General features: G+C 39.9%; 1 protein-coding gene across 1 annotated transcript; it reads right to left on the reverse strand.

The window, feature by feature from the left end:
* Positions 1-394: 394 nt before the first annotated feature.
* ddost (dolichyl-diphosphooligosaccharide--protein glycosyltransferase subunit (non-catalytic)) lies at positions 395-21,281 on the reverse strand. Its single transcript, XM_059951962.1, has 12 exons — positions 21,254-21,281; positions 19,324-19,581; positions 18,394-18,504; positions 13,887-13,973; positions 12,201-12,304; positions 11,620-11,714; positions 10,636-10,729; positions 9,363-9,511; positions 8,294-8,441; positions 6,503-6,623; positions 2,688-2,794; positions 395-1,186 (listed from the first exon to the last, which is right to left on the reverse strand). Exons 1-12 carry the CDS (start codon positions 21,264-21,266, stop codon positions 1,037-1,039), a joined length of 1,437 nt encoding a protein of 478 aa, XP_059807945.1. The 5' UTR covers positions 21,267-21,281; the 3' UTR covers positions 395-1,036.
* Between the last annotated feature and the right edge of the window lie 606 nt (positions 21,282-21,887).

Genomic DNA, 21,887 nt, shown 5'->3' on the forward strand with positions numbered 1-21,887 from the left:
TTAACTGGCTCCAGCTTGGACACTGCACCACACAGCGTCTGGTGGAGTGCACCAACTCCAACGCCTTTCTCCTGGGTGGTCGTAAATAGTGGACACCAAGGATTGACGCCCAGACCTCACTCAAACTGTGGTTTTGCAGTTTCCCAGCTGTCTGCCAATAACCCACTATCTTAGTGTCTTTCATGGTGTTTATTTGCATGTACCTGTAACTCTTCTGCCTTTAGATACAGTATACTTCAAAGATGTATAGTAAGAATGATACAAATGAAAACAATTACCATCATCCAATCAATTCCACATTTAGCAATAGGACTCAGATTCCTAACCAGAGTGTAAAACTAGCTTTACACATGAACCTATGACAGCTTTAATGTTAAAAGAATCAAAACATCAATCAATGGAATGTTTCACTTTATTTCCAACGATAAGAAACATAAATCAAGAAGTTACATCAATGTAGGTACAAGAATTAAGTGCTGGGGAGAATTTTTCGTAAAAAACATAATTTGATCCGAAAATAAAATTTTGCTCACTTTTAATCTCTTTTGCTAAATGATATGACCCCTCCAAAGAGACTGCAAGTGGTTATATTAACTCAGATCTTCCAATTGAACTGGAGTTCACCTGTTAGAAAACTTCACAGGTTTTGTTGTCCTTGTGTTTCTGGAGCTTTTAATGCAACTGGTGAAGAAACAGAAGTTCTTTTATTTCCTCCATTATTTTTAACCAAAGGTTTTAGTCTCTTAACGGAAAATGACACCAACACTTCTGGCAGTTTTTTTTAAACAAAGTTATTTATTCTACAGTGCAAAAGAAATCAACACTCAAATTGATACACCCACTTTCTGTAACCTGCAGCACATGGTAACCTCTGATCAACGGAGGGATCACAATAAATGGGATTTGTAGTTTAGTTTCTCCTGAGGTGGCATGAGCTCCAGAAAGGCTAGAATTTGCAATCACCCCTCACCAATTTAAACCAACTTAAAACTCTCAGCACTGGAGATATCAAGAATAGAGAACGCCCTCCAATCCCTCACTCCGCCTTCTCTTTCTCTTTCATGTGCAAGAAGACCACCGAGAACAAGAAAAGGCCAACCATCATGGAGAAGGTGCTGGCGTAGTACGGATAGGCAGAGGGAATGAAGCGTTCGTACTGTGTGTGCTGGAGAGGACGAACAGATACCTTGAACAAAAAGAAACATTTGGTGAGATTCACAGTAACACAGCTACCATTGTGTTAGCAATTTTACGGAGGCAGTGTTGGTGTGGGGTGAAAATGAGCCAACTCAATGAGTTTTTTTTGCTTCTATTTTAGTACCTGTAATCTCATATCAATATGAACCTTTCCTACAAAGAATTTTATTTATTGTCACTTGGCCAAGTTTTCAGTTGAATATGGCATACATTTGGATATCTTTCAAAGAGATCCTCAAAAACCAGTTTCATGATCAGATTAAGTGGGAAGTAATCTGTGAATTAAAGAAAGGAATGAAAAGCTAAGCATTTACATTCTTCTAACGCGGCAACAATTGCAACTGGTTGAATGAATTGTATGTTTCAGCTTGTTAAAATAAATGCAATTATATATCCCTGACAGGAAATTGACTAGCTTTTAGTTTTCTTCCCATTCACACAATGAAAACGTATGAAATGTATGCAAAGAAGATTCTCAGCATTTGGGGCATTATCCTCAGGTAATTTAGTATCACTTTTTGCTATCACTCCATTAAAGCACCTCAGGATATTTCCCTTCAGCCTGCTGTCACATGTTTTTGTTGTCATGTGTGCTAGGCCAAGTCTTTACTAATCACACTACCAAGAAATGGCCAGACCAGATGTTTCTGCTTCTGGTCAAAGGCTGAATTCAGTGTGTCCTATTTATTTTGTGGTTGGACCACTTCTTTGGTGTAGAGAAAAGATGCACACTCCTGGACTCATTTTGGTTATTCCTCTACCTTCATTTCACCATATGTACCTAAACTATTTACACACCACACCTTTCACTGCATGGGAGAGACTATAGGCAAAAGCACAGAAATGACTGTAGAGGAATAACCAAAAAGCATCCAGAAGAGTGCATCTTTCTCTACAGCAAAGATGTGGTCCAATCACAGAAAAGAAATACTAATCAGAACGAACTGTATTCAGCCTTTGACCAGGAACAGAAACATCTGCTCTGGGTATTTCTTGGTAGTGTGATCAGTAAAGACTGCTGCCCTAGCACACATCACAACAAAAATAGACGTGACAGCAGGATGAAGGGAACTATCCTGAGGTGCTTCAATGGAGTGATATCAAAAAGTGAAACCAAGTTACCTGAGGTGATAATACCACAAATGGCTAGAAGCTTCGTTACATGGATTTCTTAAAGGAATAAAGGTTGAGAGCATGACTGTTTTGGGGAAGGTATCAGAATTAAGTACTCAGGAAGAGACTAATTCCTTTTGCAACCTGAATTAAGGAGGCATAGATATCCGAGATGGCTGTGGGACTGCAGGAGAAGATAGAGTGCAAGACCAGAAGGGGTTTGGGGGCAAATTTATGGCGGATGAGCTTCAAGATAAACAGGAAAAGGCTGAATGGAGTGTCCTAACAATACCAGAAATGAATTTTGATTCTTTAAAGTCTTTTGCCAGTTAAACTTTATGTAATATTTTTGCAGAAGTTCCTAATGTGATACAGACCTGAGTGGAAGAATAAAGATGGGTGTATCCAAGCCTGTTGTAATCCACTTTAAACTGGAATACACCGTAGACATCAGGCAGTTTGAACTGTACACTATATTTACCACCTGCAAAAATAAGTGAATAAGCTCTGAATTAATTACTGTGCAACTCTCAAACTGGAAGGACTGTGTGGCAAGAATATCGCAGGTATAAAGTACATGAGTGGCTCAGACAGGCAGCAAACCGTTATCTCAAGATTAGATTTAATATCATTGGTACAAGTCGTGAAGTTTATTGTTTTGCAGCAGCAATGCAATACATAATAAATTACAAAAATAACTATACAATTACTGCAAATAAGAGCAAAAAGTGAGATAGTGTACATGGATTCATTGTCCATTCAGAAGGTGGTGATGAATCAGTGTATAGGATGACTGAAAAATCTGGCTGACCAGTGCCGTAAACAACCACCTCTTACTCAATGTCAACAAGACCAAGGAGCTGATGATCGACTTCAGAAGGAAAACAAAGGTCCATGAAACAGCTGTCATCAGACGATCAGAGGTGGGCAACATCGGCAACTTTAAATTCCACTGTGTTATTTTGGTGGGCCTTTCCTGGGCCCAGCATGTAAGTGCAGTTATGAGGAAAGCACAGCAGTGCCTCTATTTCCTTAGGAGTATGCCAAGACTCAGCATGACATCTAAAACTTTGACAAACTTCTATAGATGTGTGGTGCTGAGTATATTGACTGGCTGCATCACAGCCTGGTATGGAAACATATCCTTGAATGGAAAACCCTCCAAAAATTATTGGATATGGCTCAGTCCATCATGGACTACCAAGGACATGCTCTCTTCATGCTGCTGGCATCAGGAAGGTGGTATAGGACTCACACCACTAGATTTGGGAAGTTATCAACCACCTGTTGCGTTGTCGACAATTTTTTTGATAGAGTTTGAGCATGGTCATGGGTGTAGTGAGAAGAGCACTGGGCTAATCATGCGTCCTTGAGGTGACCAGGATTGATTGTCAGCAAGGAGGAGTTATTTCCAATTCACACTGACTGTGGTCTCCTGGTGAGGAAGTCAAGTATCTAGTTGCAGAGGGAGGTACAGAGGCCCACATTTTGGAGCTGGTTGATTAGTACTGACGGTACGACTGTGTTAATCATTAAACTGTGATCAATTTGCAGCAGCCTGACATAGGTATTGCTATTGCCCAGGTGGTCCAAAGCCTAGTGGAGAGCCAGTGAAATAGAATCCACTTTAGACCTATTGTGACAGTAGGCAAACTGCAGCAGGTCCAGGTCCTTGCTTAAGGCAGGAGTTGATTCTGGCCATAATTAACCTTTCAAAGCACTTCACTACAGTGGATGTGAATGCAACTGAGCGATACTTGTTAAGGCAGCTCACCCTGCTCTTCTTGAGCACTGATATATGATCATTGGCCTTTTGACGCAGGTGGGAACTACCAACTGCAGCAGTGAGGAATTGAAGATGTCCTTGAACACACCCGCCAGTTGGCTGGCACAAGTTTTCAGTGGCTGACCAAGTATACTATTGTGGTGTGACACTTGCAAGAGTTCACCCTCCTCGAAGATGTTCTAGCATCAGCCTCTGAAACAGATCACAGGGTCACTCAGGTTATATTCTCTTTCAAAGTGTGCATAACAGGTGTTGAGCTCATCTGGGAGTGAAGCATCACAGCCATTCATGATGTTAGGTTTCACCTTGTAGGAAATAATGGCCTGCAAACCTTGTCAGAGCTGACGTTCATCTGATTCCCTCTCCAACTTCAGTTGGAATTGATCATTTCTCTTAAATAGCCTTCCATAGGTTCTACCTGGATTTCTTGTATAGTTCTGTATCACTGTTCTTGAATGTCACAGATGTAGAACTCAACAGTCTGCAAACTTCCTGATTCATCGCGTGCGCGCACACACCCCCCCCCCCCGATTACATCAGCGGCAACTGCAGCACACTCACTCAAATTCAAAGATGAATCCCTGATTATTATCCACTCCACCCATTCAATCCAGTCCTATAACCACTCTTCTGCCTCCCATCCCTTGACCATATCTTCATGGTCCTCACCACTTGTGCTGCAGTCCTCAGTCTCTGCCTGTACACTGAGAGTAGAAGAACAGCCAAGAGATTGGACATGCCACAGTGCAGATGTGGCATGACACCGTAAGCGTTCTTGATGATAGTGTAACAGTGGTCAAGTGTGCAGGTTCTTCTGGTTCCATAGGCGACATATTGGTGGGAGTTGGTCAAAGACTTTTTCAGGCTGCTGTGGTTAGAAATCAACCCACAATGATCAGGAAGGGATCAGGGTGTGCTGTTTTGTGACTGACGATCATGGTGCTCAGCAGATCCGGTGCCTGCCTGACGTTGGCCAGGAATATAATACACACCACTACCAGGATGACAGCGGAAAACTCCCTTGGCAGAAAAAATGGAAGGTACTTGTCCTTCAGATCAGGTGAGCAGGACTGAGACAGAACCGCCTCATCTGAGCACCACGATTAGTTAATCATGAAACTGCTCCCTTTATCTTCGAAGACTCCATTGTCCTGTCTTTGCAGTGGATGGTGAAGTCCTCAGGCTGCAGTCTGCATCCTAGGTGGGGTGAGCCATGTTTCCATGAAGCAAAGAACACAGCAGTTGCTGCTGTCTCTCCATTACTGCAATCTTCCTCAGGGGTCTTCCATTTTATTTTCCAGACACTGTACATTCACATTTTGATAGTTGGGAGTGAAAGTCTTAGTACTCTGCATTTCAGTCTTACTTGCCATCCAACACATTTCCCGTATTCCCTTTTACTTTAAGGAAAATATCTGTGTATTAGCCCACCTTTTACAAAAGAGGCAACTTAAAATTACAACAAGAACCTTCTTACATAAAAAGGACAGCTGTTCAGAGGATCAAGAGCAGTATGTTGCTGTGTCTAAAAGGCAAGTCTGAAATAGAAAGAGCTCCATTTTCCTGCAATAATATATCCTCAGAGTGCAAAAGTAACTAACTTCTCATGAAAATTGTCTTCGATATTTTTTGAATATCACAACACAGTAACATAGTGGTTAGCATAATGTTTTACAGTACTGGCAACCCAGGCTCAATTCCCACCACTGCTTGTAAGGAGTTTGTACATTCTCCTTGTGATCGCATGGGTTTTCTCCAGGTGTTGTTAGGTTAGTTGGTCAATGTAAAGTGTCCCATGATTAGGCTGGGATTAAATCAGGGAATTGCTAGGCAGCATGGGTCAAAAGGCCAGAAGGGCCTATTCCACACTGTATCTCAATAAACAAACTCCACTAATTATATAATTTCCAATCTGCTTTGTAAATATCCAGATTACTGGTAATGTTAACTATTGTTACCATTATCTTCAAGATAATTCATGACATCCATTTTCCAATCCCAGATGAAATTCCAAAAGTACCAAATTTAACTTGGAATAAAGTTTTCCTTGGTGCAGAGAGGGTGTTGTTAGAGAAATGTAAATATACTCCAGGTTCCTAACTACTCAATCAACAATCCCAGTAAAATTTAACTGTCATACTTAAGGACTTTTGATGAGTGTAATCTATGAACATATGAACTCATTCAGCATTTTATATTCTCAGGCTACAAATCTCATCCTCCCAAATTTTTTGAATGATTGACCCATGCCCACCAGAGCAGCAGCAAAGTCTGGTGCAAGAATTCAAATTAGATATTAAATGCAACAGAAAAAAAAAATGGCAAATTTCAGCCAAACCCATCATATTCAAATTCAAATGCATGGAAACGTGTTTACTTTGCCTGGCATTAGGTCATTCTACTTACCATTTTTCTTTAGGTAGGTTCTAACAAAGGGATCAATGCGAACAAACTCCAGTTGAATGTCATCCCCATCAAATGGGATCCATTTCCCATTGGAGAGTTTTTCAATAACAATGCTATATTCCTGTACCAAAAGAAAACATTACCATCATCACAAATTTCTTGGACCATTACTGCAGAGTCCACAATGATAACAGAATGTGACCTCCAGAAATGAATAAAAACAACTATTGAATATTTAATTAATAAAAGATTCAGGTACCTAAATAGGAACTCAATCTGCTTCTAATAATTCATTTTAATGTTCCATCACTTAGTACTGTTTCTTTATGAAGTATTTAGGTCCTGTCTCACACCATTTTCACTCGTTTAAAAATGTAAATCTTTATTCTAAACAAATAACAGTAGAGTTTACCCAAACACTATAATGACAAGAGTACTGTAGCTAAATTGGTTCTAGTTTCAGAGTATGAGCTAGGGATATGATTATGTCACTAAGTATGAAACTAATCCTTCGATCTGTGAAGGCAGTGAGAGATGGGCTAAAGTAATAGTTCAAAAGAAAACCCAGGAATATCATGACATCTTCAAGTGGTGGGAGTGAAAATATAATCTGAGTTTGCAAACTTTAATATACTAAATCAATCTGCAAGCAAATTAAACAGACCCCATACAAACTGCAAGAAGCCAAAAATACTGCAGGAATTGATAGGTCTTAACAGAGCACCTTAAGGGAAACAATACAAAGTCAAAGAGCATTGAAAGCAAATTGCCTTTTGGCTCACATCCATGCCACCCTTTTTTAAAACCATTCTGTACTGAAACCATTTCCCCACACTAGATCCATAATTGAAATATATGCAAGATTTATAAATAGTTTAAACTAGCTCCCATCCCACCAAGTAAACATACATGAAAGCACTTCCAATAAAAGTTCATTTTTATGCTCTTGAATAGTCAATTATTATCATCACTGGTAGAGGGAAAGCTTGTTTTATGTTCTAACCGCCACAATTTAAGAAAGGAAAACGAGTCAAGTGAACACTGATACAGATGTGAGTATGAATTTTATCAGTGATGTCCCAGTATTTAGGATATTGCTGAAACACATTCACCAAGTAAAGGGAAGACATCACCCAATCCTGATTTTTAACCAACTTTTTATCCCCTCTTGAAGAGGATCGGTAAGTGGTCTCAGTTACGTCATTTAAAAATTTCTTCTTTGCATTTAAGTCTATAATTTAAACATCAAGCCTCCCCACAGTAAGTCTACAGCAAGAAAACTACAATAACAGCTCCATAACTCAGCAAATCCTAACTCCCACAAATCCCTCCATGATCTCTCTTGAAATTCCACTTCAGTTTGCAAACTCCGAAGTAATGGTGAATTACTTATCTACTGAACCTCCTGATTAGAATGCAACTCTCTCTACAAACACAAACCCCCTGTAACCTTATTCTTCAACCTCTCCCAATTCTTTATTGACAATTGAATTCCCATTCTTTAAGCATGGTGTTGTTCTGCATAAGGCCACTGAGTTCAAATGTACTGCCACCCTGCCGAGAAAGTTTAACTCAGCGCAGTGGCAGACTGGAAACTTTCTGGGAAAGTGCCTTTGCCATTTCAGTCAAGAGAATTAGAATTTGCTTGTGTAATTCTTGCAATGTTGAACCCTCTGTGTTACATAATTGTGTCTGCAAATTCATATCATGCAAATAATTCAATATAATTTCTAAGTTACCCTCTGAAAAAAATGCTGTTTAAATAATTAATAAACTGTCATTGATACTTACCACCAGATCAGTTATGGTATAGGCATTTGGTGGATTGGTTTCTCCAACAGGGTGGTGAGACACCTTTCCAACACGGAGCACTCCTTCCTCTTTGAATACCCAGCGGGACAGTGCCATTGCCAGTTCAAAATTCCCAGTTTTTGAAAATCTGAATTCAAAGAATTCAAGCAAAAAATTTTGTACAACTCTCCACTCATATCACAACGACGTTTCCTCCACTCCCTTTAAACTCACTGACGCCCTGACTTCCCACAGTCTTTATAAACTCACTGGAGTCCCGTTTACCATGCTCTCTTTGAACTTAACAGGTTTCATTTCTAAGCTCTCTTTAAACTCACTGAAGCCCTGACTTCCCACAGTCTTTATAAACTCACTGGAGTCCCGTTTACCATGCTCTCTTTGAACTTAACAGGTTTCATTTCTAAGCTCTCTTTAAACTCACCTTATTCACTGAAAAACTGTATTATATTGCTCTGTAACATGTATGTAAATAAATGAAGTTTGGGGCACTAACACAAGAAATATGTGACAATCCATGAAATCTGCCTCTCCAGTATACCCAAGGTTGCCAAAATGATCAGTTTTACTGTACGAAATAAACAACACCCACCCAGTTAGGGCAACCTAGAGAACAAATTAAACTCAGAATCAAGTCACCAGGACATGACACAGATCACTGCCCTTGCCATGAACTGTGTTCATTTGCGTGATGTGACTGCAGCACATTCTATTTTTTAGGATTGAATATGGCAAGCTTTCAGCTCCACTGCTCTTTCCATCAAATTCTACCATCAAAACAAGATCATTAATATCCTAAGAGTAATGTAATCTCCAAGCACCCGTCAAGAATTAGACTTCGTTGCCAATGGTCAGAATTTTGACGTTTTTTTACAAAATGCCACTGTCAGCATTTTGTTAGTTGCAGAACTGCAATGGTTCCAGCAGCACAGCTGATTGACATAAAAGAAACAGGCCTTTGTCATTTCCTTTTTGCCAAGTAGAAACAATTAATAAACGTAGTCAGAGAGACAAGCAAGAACTTTGCATGACCTTTGATATCTGATCTTACCGTTCAGCACCTGGGACTGCCTTCTGCACAGGAGATTCAAAGAAGGCATCACTGAAGAAATCGATAGAACCACTGAAGACAGCTCTAGCGTTGTTCCGTGCCTGGAGTCCAGCAATCAGCAGGGTGTTCTTCCCCACAGCATGAGGATACTAGCAAAAGGTGGAAAATCCAGATGCTTACCTTAACTAAACCATTCCCTATTTTATATACAAATCCGTGCAAATATAATTTGCATTTTATATGCAAACTTTATACACATACAACAGGTGTTGCAATATTGCTCAAGATGTAAACTCCAAAACATAAAAATTTTCTTGCACTCATTGGGAGATTAACTGGACCGTGCACAACATTCCCAGTCTGCTTTACAGTGCATATAGGATAGAATGACTTAATATGTATCTCACTAGCTCCCATCATCTAGACTACAAATACATTACAAACAAAAGGGAGAGCAAGGGTAAGCCATTGGCAGCTAGAGTTTGCCCAGCCTTTCAAATCACGGCTAACTTGACTGTAATCTCAACTCTGTATTTCAGTCTACCTGGGATAACCATTTAATTCTTTGCTCATTAGGAACCTATGCACCTCTGCCTTAAAAAGATCCAAAGAATCATCTTCCTCTGTACTTTCAGGAGAGTTCCAAATACTGACAAACCTCAAGTGGGAAAAAAAATAGGCTGAGTTTTAAATGGACAAATTTCTTGAGACTGTTAGTTCTAGGGTGCCACAGGGAGGAAACATCCCCTCCACCTTTACACTGTCAAGGTGCCTCACAATTTGTTTCAAAAAAATCATTTGCATCACTTTCACTCACTATACTTATTATTGAGCAGTGAAATTAACCTAAGGTTGAAGCACAAACCAGAGTGCAGATACTATTGCACATTACAGTGGATTCAACGCATCAAGAATGACAATCTCTCAAGAGTTCATCCCTCTAAATCTTCCAAACACAGGAAAGTTACAGTTCTCTTGACCTGGATCCCATTCAATCTGTCTCATGTGTCGAGTTAGCCTTCCTCAAACAGGCAGCAAAATAATTCAATTCAACCACCTTCCCTGATCTCCACCCTTTATAAATGGCTAACTAGAATTAAGTTTGGTAGTGATTTATTGATCAAATAACATACTCACACACATTACTTTTATTCTCATGTAAAAACTGGTACTTTGAATAGGGACCAGGATACTTACAGAACTTACTTTAAGCACATTAGGGCTTTAAGGAAAGAGATTATTCAACAACTTGAAGATTACACATAAGAGTTACCTGTGTGACTGGCTTGTCTGGAAAGAAGGAATAAGAACTCGAAGATCCAGTCAGAATATCCAAGACTAATGGATTATCAGGATCAGCAACCATACTGGAAAGTAAAAAAAAAACATGGTTAAGGGCCTAGTATATAGGCTCAAGAATAATTGGATAATTTACTCCTATTATAGTTTTTAAAATACAAATACTTTGATAGGTTTTCTGGAGAAAATTTACTACGTCAAATAGGTCAAAACATACAATGTTCATTTATTTGCAAATATTAACCACCTGAACTGCAAGTGAGGAATTTTCCCCTCCTCAATTACTGCTTGTTACATCCTTAGTTCATGTACTATACCCCTCTACTTCCAACACATTATACACATGCTTCATGTGTTTTCTGCTGCTTCTGAGATACCATATATTCCCTACATACTCCATTACTAAAAGACCTCTTAGTCATCTCATCTCTCCACACATGCTGTCACTTAAGACTTAATTTCCCTAAACCCTCCAATCACCTTCAGAAGTTTCAAGATCCATCTCCCCTTCGTGCCTCTGGGCATCTTTCCTCAAGTCTGACACAAATGTGAATCCCTTAAAATGTTCTCTAAAGTACTTGTCAAGAATCCCTGCTGAAGTATTCAATTTTGAACGTTCATGTGTGAGAGATCCTTTACAAGGACTGGGTAGTGAGTGTGATACTGAAATTGATAAGAGAAAACAATATTAGCTGTTCACGGATACCATTTCTGAAACTATTAAATTAAAAAAAAGAAACTAGTCTCTCCCAATGGAAAATTAGATATTCCACTGTTAACAAAAGTTATTTATCAATACAAGTTTATCACTAAGCTCTTAAAAGGTATAGTAATTTGGAGCCGCAAGTCACAATTTGTAAGTTTTTAAACGGTCAAGTTTGCAACTATCTGTTTTATAGATCCTGTTACAAATTTGCTGTACAAAGGTGTAACACTGATGGAATAATAAAGTACCTACCCAACTCCTCGGAATAAAAGAGGATTTGTTGGCCGCTTCCCCACGATTGTGGGAGCCTTCAGCAGTTGATCACTGTCAGCAATGATCAGGGTGTGCTTTGGAAACAACAAAGCATAAATCAACTCAATACGCTTGAACACAATGTTCTTAATGAAATTATCTTTGTGGTAAATTTCTTGAATTGCTTCACAGTATTTACTATTTTGAATGTTACCATTAATTAAACATATCCAGAATTAAGATTTTAAGAATTATATTGCAGGTCATCTTAATGTGTGTAAAGTAGCAAGATTTAACTCTATAACAGTCTAGTGCAGGGATTCCCAACCTAGGGTCCATGGACCCCTTGCTTAATGGTATTGATCCATGGCATAAAAAGATTAGGAACCCTTGGTCTAGTGGATCTATTCCTCAGCGGTAACATTCATCATTCTGACAGCTAAAATTCAGCATACAGGGACTAAAAGTGTCCAAGATTTATGACCACAAGCGTGAGCCCTGTTATTATCAAGCAGATCTCTCACCAAGTTAGCTGGAGAGACACCACTGTTCATTATGAAATCTCCCCTAGTGGTCCTTACCTGACCAAGATCAGAAACATCATAATTATGATGGTCAATAACTGAAGTCTTTTCCTCATCGAATTCAATCCCACATTCACTACCCAGTTCTCGTAAAGGATCCCCTAAAAGCAAAAATGTAAATTAAATACACTATCAGCGATGCAGACCAAGTTCCAATTACATTCAGTTAAAAATTCTACCTGTGGTCAATCTCCATAACACCATCAATTTCATTACTCAATGAGCAACCAAAAGTTGTAACCTTCTCCTTTCCTTTGATGAATCCTTGACCATGTCCATTATCTCCACTCCTTCCCAAAAGGATTCACCTTGTTCTTACTTTCCCTTCAACAGTCTTCAAACTGTCCGCCATTTCTGTGATACTAGCATGATGCCATCACTTAGCACACATTTCCTTCCATCACAGCCACCTTTCAGCAATCTGGATGAGTTCTGATCTACAACAACCCGATTCACTCTTCAAATCACCAATAATCCCAATTCTTCCCAGAGCAACTTATCATGAAAACTTTGGCAAAGAAATAAATTCCTTTTTATCTCCTCCCTTTTCACTAGTCAGAGACATCATCCACATCAAACATTAACTTAACTGTGCTTCCACATTGGTATGATTTCACTTTTCAAAATAGTATTCCCCTTTTCGGAGTGACTATTCCGCAGAATTAGTCTACAAATGCAATCCCAAGCTTACAGCTGCGTAACACTAACTACATCCCTATCTGACACTGACCTTCTAAACTGTTCCAATAGACTTAACATAAGTTTATAGAACCATGCTTTTTTTGTTGGGCACAATACAATACAGCCTTGAGAAACTCTGAGTTCAAAGATTTCAGCTGTTTCTGTTCCTCCATGTTTTCAATTCTTTACTTGACCCATTACTATACCCTTATTTTTGCACCCCACATTCCTTTTGTCATATAGTTTTCCCTTCACTGTATAACAGAATCTCTTTTTCTGTTCCCCATTTTCTACACCTTAAAGTATTTATTTCAAATGTCAAATGCTCTGGTGATAGATAATTGACACTAAACATCAACTGTTTCTCTCTCCAGAAATGCATTCTGAGCTTCTAAATATTTCCAGTATTTCAGATTAGCATATCTGCAGAATTTTCCTTTTTGCAAGATTATAATCTTAGTTTAGCTCATTTACCCTGAACATTCATGAATTTAAATCTGAGGAAGATATTGATCTTTTGAAATACTGGAACCTATTCTGTATGCACGTATATTCCCGCAAATTCAATGCAAACCATCAGTCTTGATAGAATGTTGGAGATATTTTCCTTTGGTTTTAAAATGTTGATTTAAATCCAAATGTCAATTTAAAAAACAGATATAAAAGATCTCATTGACCGCCACAGGTTCTGACAATGTGCATCACTGTCAAGACCAACAGTGAGTATCAAGCATTTTTTTTTAAACCATTTGTGGGTCCTCTTTGTCACAAACTGACTGACACACTTCATATGTTAATACAGTGCCTAAACCTCAAAGGTATTTTAATAACTGTTAAAAACTTTGAAACATCTCAAGGTAATTACGTTTTCTGTACATAGTGGCTTTTTTAAACCAAGACGAAAATTTACGCTGATGCTTAAATACTTAAGCATCTACTACTTAATGGACTGATCACATTTCTAAAATCATTTCAGATGTGGTACTTATTCCATATGCTTACCAATGTCAGAGCTCACAGCAACCAGTACATTTCCACCTCCATCAATGAATGTGGCAATAGTGTCAACATTAATGTTGCCTCCAAAATCTGAAAACAAAGCAAATTTCCATTAATCCTAATTTTTTATCCTTTCTAGCTGTTCTGTAACAAGTAAAACACAGCTCTAACACCCACCTGTTCCAATGCATCAGCTCTCAACTGTCTTTTCTTTCAAAGTTCCATTTAATCCAACATTTTATACACTGACAACACATGGCAGTGCACATACCGTAATCCTTTTATCAGCCAACGTGCACCACAAGGCAAAGAGCTACAATTCCTTAAAGGCAATGGTCTTATATAATCTATTTCAACATGATTTCTTTTAAAATCCTCTGTTGTTCATGCACTTTCTCCGTTCAAAGCCTTTGCCTCTAATATTTTATGTAATTTCTAACTGTTTGGAGCAAGGTGGAAAATGCAATACCAAATGAAAAGTTTTTAATCTGTTCAACTGCACAAAAAAAGGTTAGATCAGTAATTTTAAGCTGTCAAGCTTACCTTCAATGCTAAACAAATCCATTCAAACCAAAGACAGATCTTATCTTTAGTCAACATTAAACTGGCTGCTTTCAATTCAGCTGACAGATCTTCACACCTTCACTTACGAAGGGAAAGCTGGCTGAAGGTCTTACTGCTCAGAAACTGTTGCAAGACCCGCAGTATTGCACAAGGGTCACATTGGTTTGTGCTAATCTCTCATTAAATAACCTGCTCACACTCTGCTTAAGGTCAATGAATCACGCGTTATTTATTTTACTTTCCATACAACACACACATATTTTTTATTGTTCCTGTTTAATTGAACCTGAACAAGAGGCAGTAAGTCAATCACATTTGTCAGGATGGAGCTCCCAGGACTGGACACCATCCATTCCAGCAGACTCAGGAGGAAAGCAATCAGCATAACCACACACCCTGGCTGCTCTCTGTTTGGTCCGCTGCCGTCCAGCAAGAGGTTCAGGACACTAAAAACCAAAACAAATAGACTGAGGAACAGCTTCTACCCCAGAGCTGTTGCCTCCATCACACCACTCCCACAGAACAATGACTGAAACTGTGACTCAAATACTTGCACTAACCGCACTTTGTGCATTACTGTGCTATTCTGGTGCTGCTGCAACTTATTTTCTGCTACTTATCTATTTAATACTGTTTTTCTATTACCGTCTTGTTTTTATCTACCTCTTTGTTTGATTGCCTGAGAGGAAGGCAAACAGAGTTTCATTGTACCTATGTATAATGACAATAAAGATCATTCATTCATTCATGTTGGTGGGTCCGAGTTTCATATAAGGCAAACCAAGGACAGCAGTCCAGTAGTTTCTCTGGGCGCCATCCCTGAGACTAGCAATTTTTTAATCTGCAGATTTATTTTATTATTGAAGCTAAATTCCATTTTCCATGACGGAACCCAAACGCACCTGCCTGCTTGGATCCATGGTACACAACTCTATTTGCTAGTCCAATATAATCTCTAGGTTACCTGACAGCAGCGCTGCCTACTTGGTTCACAAAAGCCACCAAAAATAAACGTAGCCTCTATTCCTGACACTTTCCTCCCCTTTCTTGATGTCCGTCTCCATCTCTGGAGACAAGCTTTCAATCAACATCTTTAAAAAATCTACCACTTCCCACAGTCATCTTTGACTATACCACTTCCCATCCTGTCACCTTTAAAAATGCTATTCCCTTGCTGTTGTCTCCACCACATCAATTCCCAGGATGCAGCTTCCCTTTCCATCAGAGACATCACCCTCCTTCAACAAACGGGCTTCCCTTCCTCCTCCACCATTGATGCTGCCCTCACACACATCTCCTCCATTTCCCAAACACCCATGCTCATCCACTCTTCCTACCACCTCAATAGTAATACAGTTCTCCTTGTCTCTACCTAACACCCCATTAGCCTCTGCATCCAAAAAATTATTCTCTGCAACTTCCTCAAGTATCCTACCTCCCCCACCCTACCCTGCTTTCTACAAGGATCACTGCCTGTGATTCCTTTATGCATTCATCCATCCTCACTAATCTCCCTCCCTGCACTTATCCCTGCAAGCGGCTGAAGTGCTACAACTGCCCATTCACCTCCTCCACCTCCTCCAATCAAGTCCTTCCAGGTGAGGCCACACTTCACCTGTGAATCTGCTGGGGTTGTCTATTGGGTCCTGTGCTCCCGATGCGGCCTCCTCCTCATTGGTGAAACCCATTATAAATTGGGCGACCACCTTGTCGAGCACCTCCGCTCCATCTGCCAAATGTGGAATTTCCCGGTGGCCAAACATTTTAATTCCCATCCCTGTTCCAACATTTTGGTCCATGGCTCAACTTGTGCCACAATGAGGCCACCCTCAGAGTAGAGGAGCAACACCTTATATCTTGTCTGGGTAGCCTCCAAACTGACAGGAAGAGTATCAATTTCTCCTTCTGCTAAAATAAAAATAACTTCCCTCCCCTCTTCTTCTATTCCCCACTCAGATCTCTTATTGCTTCTCAGCTGTCTATCTCTTCCCCAGGGTCCCCTCCTCTTTCCCATTATCTTCTTCCATCTGACTCCTTCCTCTCCAGCTTTTTACCTTTTCTCCCCACCTGGCTTCATCCATCACCTTCTACTTATCCTCCCTCCACCGTTTTATTCTGGCGTCTTCCCCCATCCTTTCCATTCCTCAAGAAGGGTCTTGACCCAAAACATTTCCACAGATGCTGTCTGGCCTGCTGAGTTTCTCCAGCATTTTGTGTGTGTTGCTTTGGATTTCCAGCATTTGCAGACTTTCTCGTGTTTATGAACTAAATTTACATTAACCAAGCTATGCATAAAGGGTCAATTCATTATTAAAGTTCCAATTATTTATTTACAACTGCAAAACTAGAATTTCTTCAGTATTTCACAGAATCCCAAATCAAAAACTGTAAATAACTAGTTTTAATTTTTGCTTTATTTCTTCCTTAAGTTTTTCCAACCATTATCACAACTGCTCATCATCACATTTCATGTTTTCAAAATCATGAAATGTCCACAGAGATAATATCTTAAACACATTATGAAGTCATTAATAACTAAAGCATATATTAACATAAGAACTTAAAGCTACTTTCATCATTCAAAAGCTACCTAAATTTAACCAAAACAAAAATTAATACTCAAGTATCAATTTAAAGGCTCTTCTCAAACACAAAAAGAGAGCCTCTAGATCAGGAGACATGGACGAATTGAAACACGTAAAGAGAGAGCTAAAGGAGAAGGTCAAGGTGGCTAAAGAGGAATAGAGGAGAGAGCTGGAAAACAAGCTTGGGCAGAGAAGCTCATGGGAGATGTGGAGAGACACGGAGAATATCACTGGCTTCAATCAGCCTAGCTGTAGAGCCTCAGAATGCAGCCGTGAATAGGCGACTGAGTTAAACCAATTCTTCAATAGGTTTGACAACTGCCCTCCTATTCACACCCCATCAGCACACCAATCCAGGTGCCCAGGCACCAACACCTCCCCCCGCCCCCAGTTCAACAGGTGGACAAACAACGCAGGCTACCAACGTCTACATCCCGTCCTTGCCCTGCATCTACCATCCATATCTCCACATACCAACTGCTATCATCCCGATCTTCACCTCTCCTAGCCCCCAGCTTCCATCAACCCCCCCCCCCCCCCCATCCAGTGATCGCAGACTCACCTTCACTACTGAACAGGTGAGAAGAACTCTGGGAAACTCAGACATGGCAAAGCATTGGGACCGGATGGTATGAACCCCAGGGTCCTGAAAGAGTGTGCTGAGCAGCTGTGTGGAGTTCTCCAGCACATTTTCAATCTGAGTCTCGGCCTGGAAAAGGTCCCGACTGTGTGGAAAACATCATGTGTGGTCCCAGTACCCAAGAAGGACCAACCAGAAGTCTTGCATGAATACTGTCCAGTGGCCTTGACCTCACAAATCATGAGATCTTGAGCCTAGAGAGTGTGGTCCTGGCTCACCTCTGACCCTGGTCAAATCAGCCCTCGATCCCCTGCAGTTTGTCTACCGGGAGCACATTGGGGTCAATGATGCTGTCATCTACCTGCTAAACAGAGCCTACTTCCATTTGGATAGGCTGGGCAGCACTATGAGGATCATGTTTTTTGATTTCTCAAGTGCCTCAATACCATACAGCCTTTTTTGATGCGGGAAAAAACTCTGTTCAATGTAGATTGGCACTTCCATTGATTCCTGGATAAAGGACTAGATGACTGGCAGACCACAATTTATGCGCTTCAGGGATGTGTGTCAGACATAAACAGCACTGGGATCCCACAAGGGATTGCACAGGCTTCTTTCCTGTTTACCCTGTATACCTCAGACTTTAGATACAATACTGAGTCATGTCATCTGCACAAATTCTCTGATGACTCAGCAATAGTTGGGTGTATAAAGGGAGGAATTGAATCAAAATTGAATTCTACAAGTAAAAAACTTGAAGAAGAAAAGAAACCATCCTTACCTTCCACAGATGGTGAAAAAATTATGAGGTGATCATACAGAAACTCTCCATGTTTAATGAGAGACAGACCAGGATCATCTGAAATCTTGAATGTCAAATTGAACCCGAGATCTAATTAGAGATGGGGGGGGGGGGGGGGGAGGAAGAAAAAAGCAACAGGTGAGCATATTTAAACAAACAATTGTAATGTTCAGAGATATACCAGGACAATATTTACATAATGAATAACTTAAACCTTAGTATACAGTAGCAGAAAACTGTTCGTTTTGAAGCACCACACAAAAAGCTGCAGAAACTCAGCAAGTCAGGCAGCATCTATGGAGGGGAGTAAACAATCGACATTGTGGGCAGACTGCCTTCTGCCTGACTTGCTCCAGCAGTTTAAGTGTTTTCAGCATCTGCAGAATCGCTTGTATTCATGTTGAAGCACACCGTTTAAATTACTTAAACCTCTCTTCACTCATTCAACTATTGCAGGCAACACTGGAGTACAATAAATCTCTCCAAACCTCACCCGATGGATTCCATGAGAGTTCTGGCACCGTCGCCCAAGTTGCTACCTGACATGCCAGGAGTGGGCCTTCAAAATGGAAGAGGGGTTGCTCACAGCTGGAGCTGGATCAGATTGCATCTTTAAAAAGGCAAGCGTCCTTCTTCAGATGACCTTTTGGACTGTTTTCAATAACTAGAGGAACCCGAAAAAGTCTGCAGAACGTTTCCCTCTTTTTTTTAAATTTTCTTTTAAAAACACACACCATCTGTCTGATGATTTAGTGAAAAAAGAAGTAAAGGGCATGACCATAATGATTCTATGAAGTGAAGCAGATTTAGTGGGTTGATTGGCCCTACAAATCATTCCACCTCCCGACTCGATCCCCCAACTCCAGCAATTCCACGTCTCCCTATGAGCAAAGTACCCCTCTCACTCACCCGCCAGGCTCCTGAAGTATATCGAATGCGTTTCCTTCATGTTGATGTTCTCCAGAAGCACCAGCGTCCGTCCAGCCCCATTCGCCAAGGACAGGAGACAGGCAAGTAGGAGAAATACGGGCAGCGAGGCCCGGCTCCCAATCCTCCCAACCCTGCTCCCATTCTGACCCTCCGCCATCTCCAGAGCCGCCACTCCAACCGGATCCGGAAATACTTCTTCCCAGCCGCTGCTGCCCTCCCCGTCTCCCACGGTTACTACTAACACAGATTAGAACATTTATTTTTGTTCAATTACTTTCAACTCCTATCAGTTTTAGTTCCCTCAGTTGCTATGATATGTTTACAAAAACAATAAGTTCACAAAGCTAACCAATCAGCAGCGGCCAACTTGTCACTAACACCCGTTGCAGCAAGAAAAAGGGTCCCCGAACAATCTGCGTTTTCTCTAAAGTTCCCAATTAGAGCAAGGAGGAAATACACAATTATGGTTTAATTGCAATCTCTTCCATATATTTTTTTAAATTCTTTATTTATATAGTAATAATCTAATTATCAGAAGTTAATGCGGATTGTGAAAATCCTATTGATCAATTTCCTTTGAGAAAGTGACAATCTTATTTAATAGTAAATCCATGCAAACTACACTGATGCCAACAAATTTTTCAAGAATTTTTGGTACAGCATTTATTTCAAATTAGACCTATTCTGATATTGGTGCTAGACTTCCATAGAAAACAAACACAGCAAAGAAACTGCTGGAGAAATTGGAATATAAGGAAATAGTAACAGGAGTAGGCCATTTGGCCTCTCATTTTTAAAAAAATTGATTAAGTTGATCTGTTCCAGGCCTCATTACCCCTTCGATGTCAGCTCCTTGTTACTAATTCCCCGATCTTTCAAAAAAAACTAAATCCCCTAAATAAATAAATAGATAGATAGATAGATAGATAGATAGATAGATAGATAGATAGATAGATAAATAAATAGATAGAAAGATGGATAGATAGGTGGGTTTATTTAATTATTTATGTATCTATCGGTCAATAAATATATATATACACCTATGAGTGTACATGTCAAGCTATTTCCACCGGAGTCCAAAAAAGTACACTAGGCTAATTCCTGGGATTAATTTAATGTAAGTAGCTAAAGAAATTTTATTAGATTAAACCCCTATCCCAGGAATTAGCCTAGAGAACTCTTTTGGACTCCCTCCATTATCAGTTTATCCTTTTTTCAATAAGGGGATCGAAGCTGTGTACAGTATTCCAGGTGTTGCTTCACCCAGCATGTTGTAAAATTGGAACAATACTTCCATATTTCTCTGCTTCAACCCTCTTGCAAGATAGGTCAATGTGCCAGTTGCCTTCCTAACACCTGCTACATCTGCTGCTAACATTTTGCTGCAGCATTATTTTATAATTTAGTTCATAAACGCCAGAAAGTCTGCAGATGCTGGAAATCCAAAGCAACACACACACAAAATGCTGGAGAAGCTCAGCAGAAGGAGAAATCGATATTCATTCTGTCAGTTTGGAGGCAACCCAGATGGAATATAAGGTGTTGCATCCTGTTCTCTGAGGGTGGCCTCATCGTGGCACAAGTTGAGCAATGGACCAAAATGCTGGAATGGGAATTTAAATGTTTGGCCACCAGGAAGTTCCACTTTTGGCGAAAGGAGTGGAGGTGCTCAATGAAGCAGTCCCCCAATTTAATATGTTCAAATCTCTGCTCTGGTGGTTCAGGTAAAGCTTGGGTATAGGTACAAAACTGACTGAAATCAGAAGGCTAACGGGGTTAATGATTTCCATGGTTTTTCTGTATCTTATGGAGAAGATGAATCTCAGAGTTGTATTCTGCGTATATACTTTGATAATAAAATGAACCTTTGAATAAAAACAAGAGTAAGGAATAAATAATGATAACATACCACCAAGTTCCATGTTGGAAGAACTGGATCTGGAAATGCAATGCAAGCATATTGGAAAGAGCAGTATGTTCATTAATTGGAGATGCACTAAAAGTAAAGTATGTGAAAATCAAAAGTAAATGATAAAATTTAAATAGACAAAAATGAAATACAGCAAAGAGAACAGAAAATAGGCATCAGGAAGCTTTGGTAGATTTACCAAGACAAGCTAATGAAACAACCAAGCAGGACAAATAAATGCCAATCAAAGGAAATCCAAATTGGTTTGATCACGCTCTGATCGGACCACACCTTGATTAGCGTTAAAAGTGATTTTTGGGATTAGGACATAGACATTTAGCAATTGATCAGGACTCAAGGGTTTTGACGAAGGGTCTCGGCCCGAAACATAGACAGTGCTTCTTCCTATAGATGCTACCTGACCTGCTGCGTTCCACCAGAAAAAATAGCTGGGATTATTAAAGGATGTGTTGTCTGTGAGTTATATGTACCGTGTTGTGCACCTTAGTCCAGAGGAAGGTTGCTTCATTTGATAGTGCACACTTGTATGTCTGAATGACAATGAACTTGAACTTGAGAGAATATAGGGTAGCTCCCTATCAATGTATTGCAATGACAGAATAGTCGCTCTATA

The sequence above is a fragment of the Hypanus sabinus genome, chromosome 27, assembly GCF_030144855.1.
Source record: "Hypanus sabinus isolate sHypSab1 chromosome 27, sHypSab1.hap1, whole genome shotgun sequence".
NCBI classification, from domain to species: Eukaryota; Metazoa; Chordata; class Chondrichthyes; order Myliobatiformes; family Dasyatidae; genus Hypanus; species Hypanus sabinus.

Excerpts from the sequence above, each read along its gene's own strand:
- ddost (XM_059951962.1), bottom strand. Across the intron at positions 18,505-19,323 it reads ATACTTCAGGAGCCTGGCGG|ATCTCGGGTTCAATTTGACA; the intron begins GTGAGTGAGAGG and ends ATCTCTAATTAG. Across the intron at positions 11,715-12,200 it reads ATGTTTCTGATCTTGGTCAG|CACACCCTGATCATTGCTGA; the intron begins GTAAGGACCACT and ends TTGTTTCCAAAG.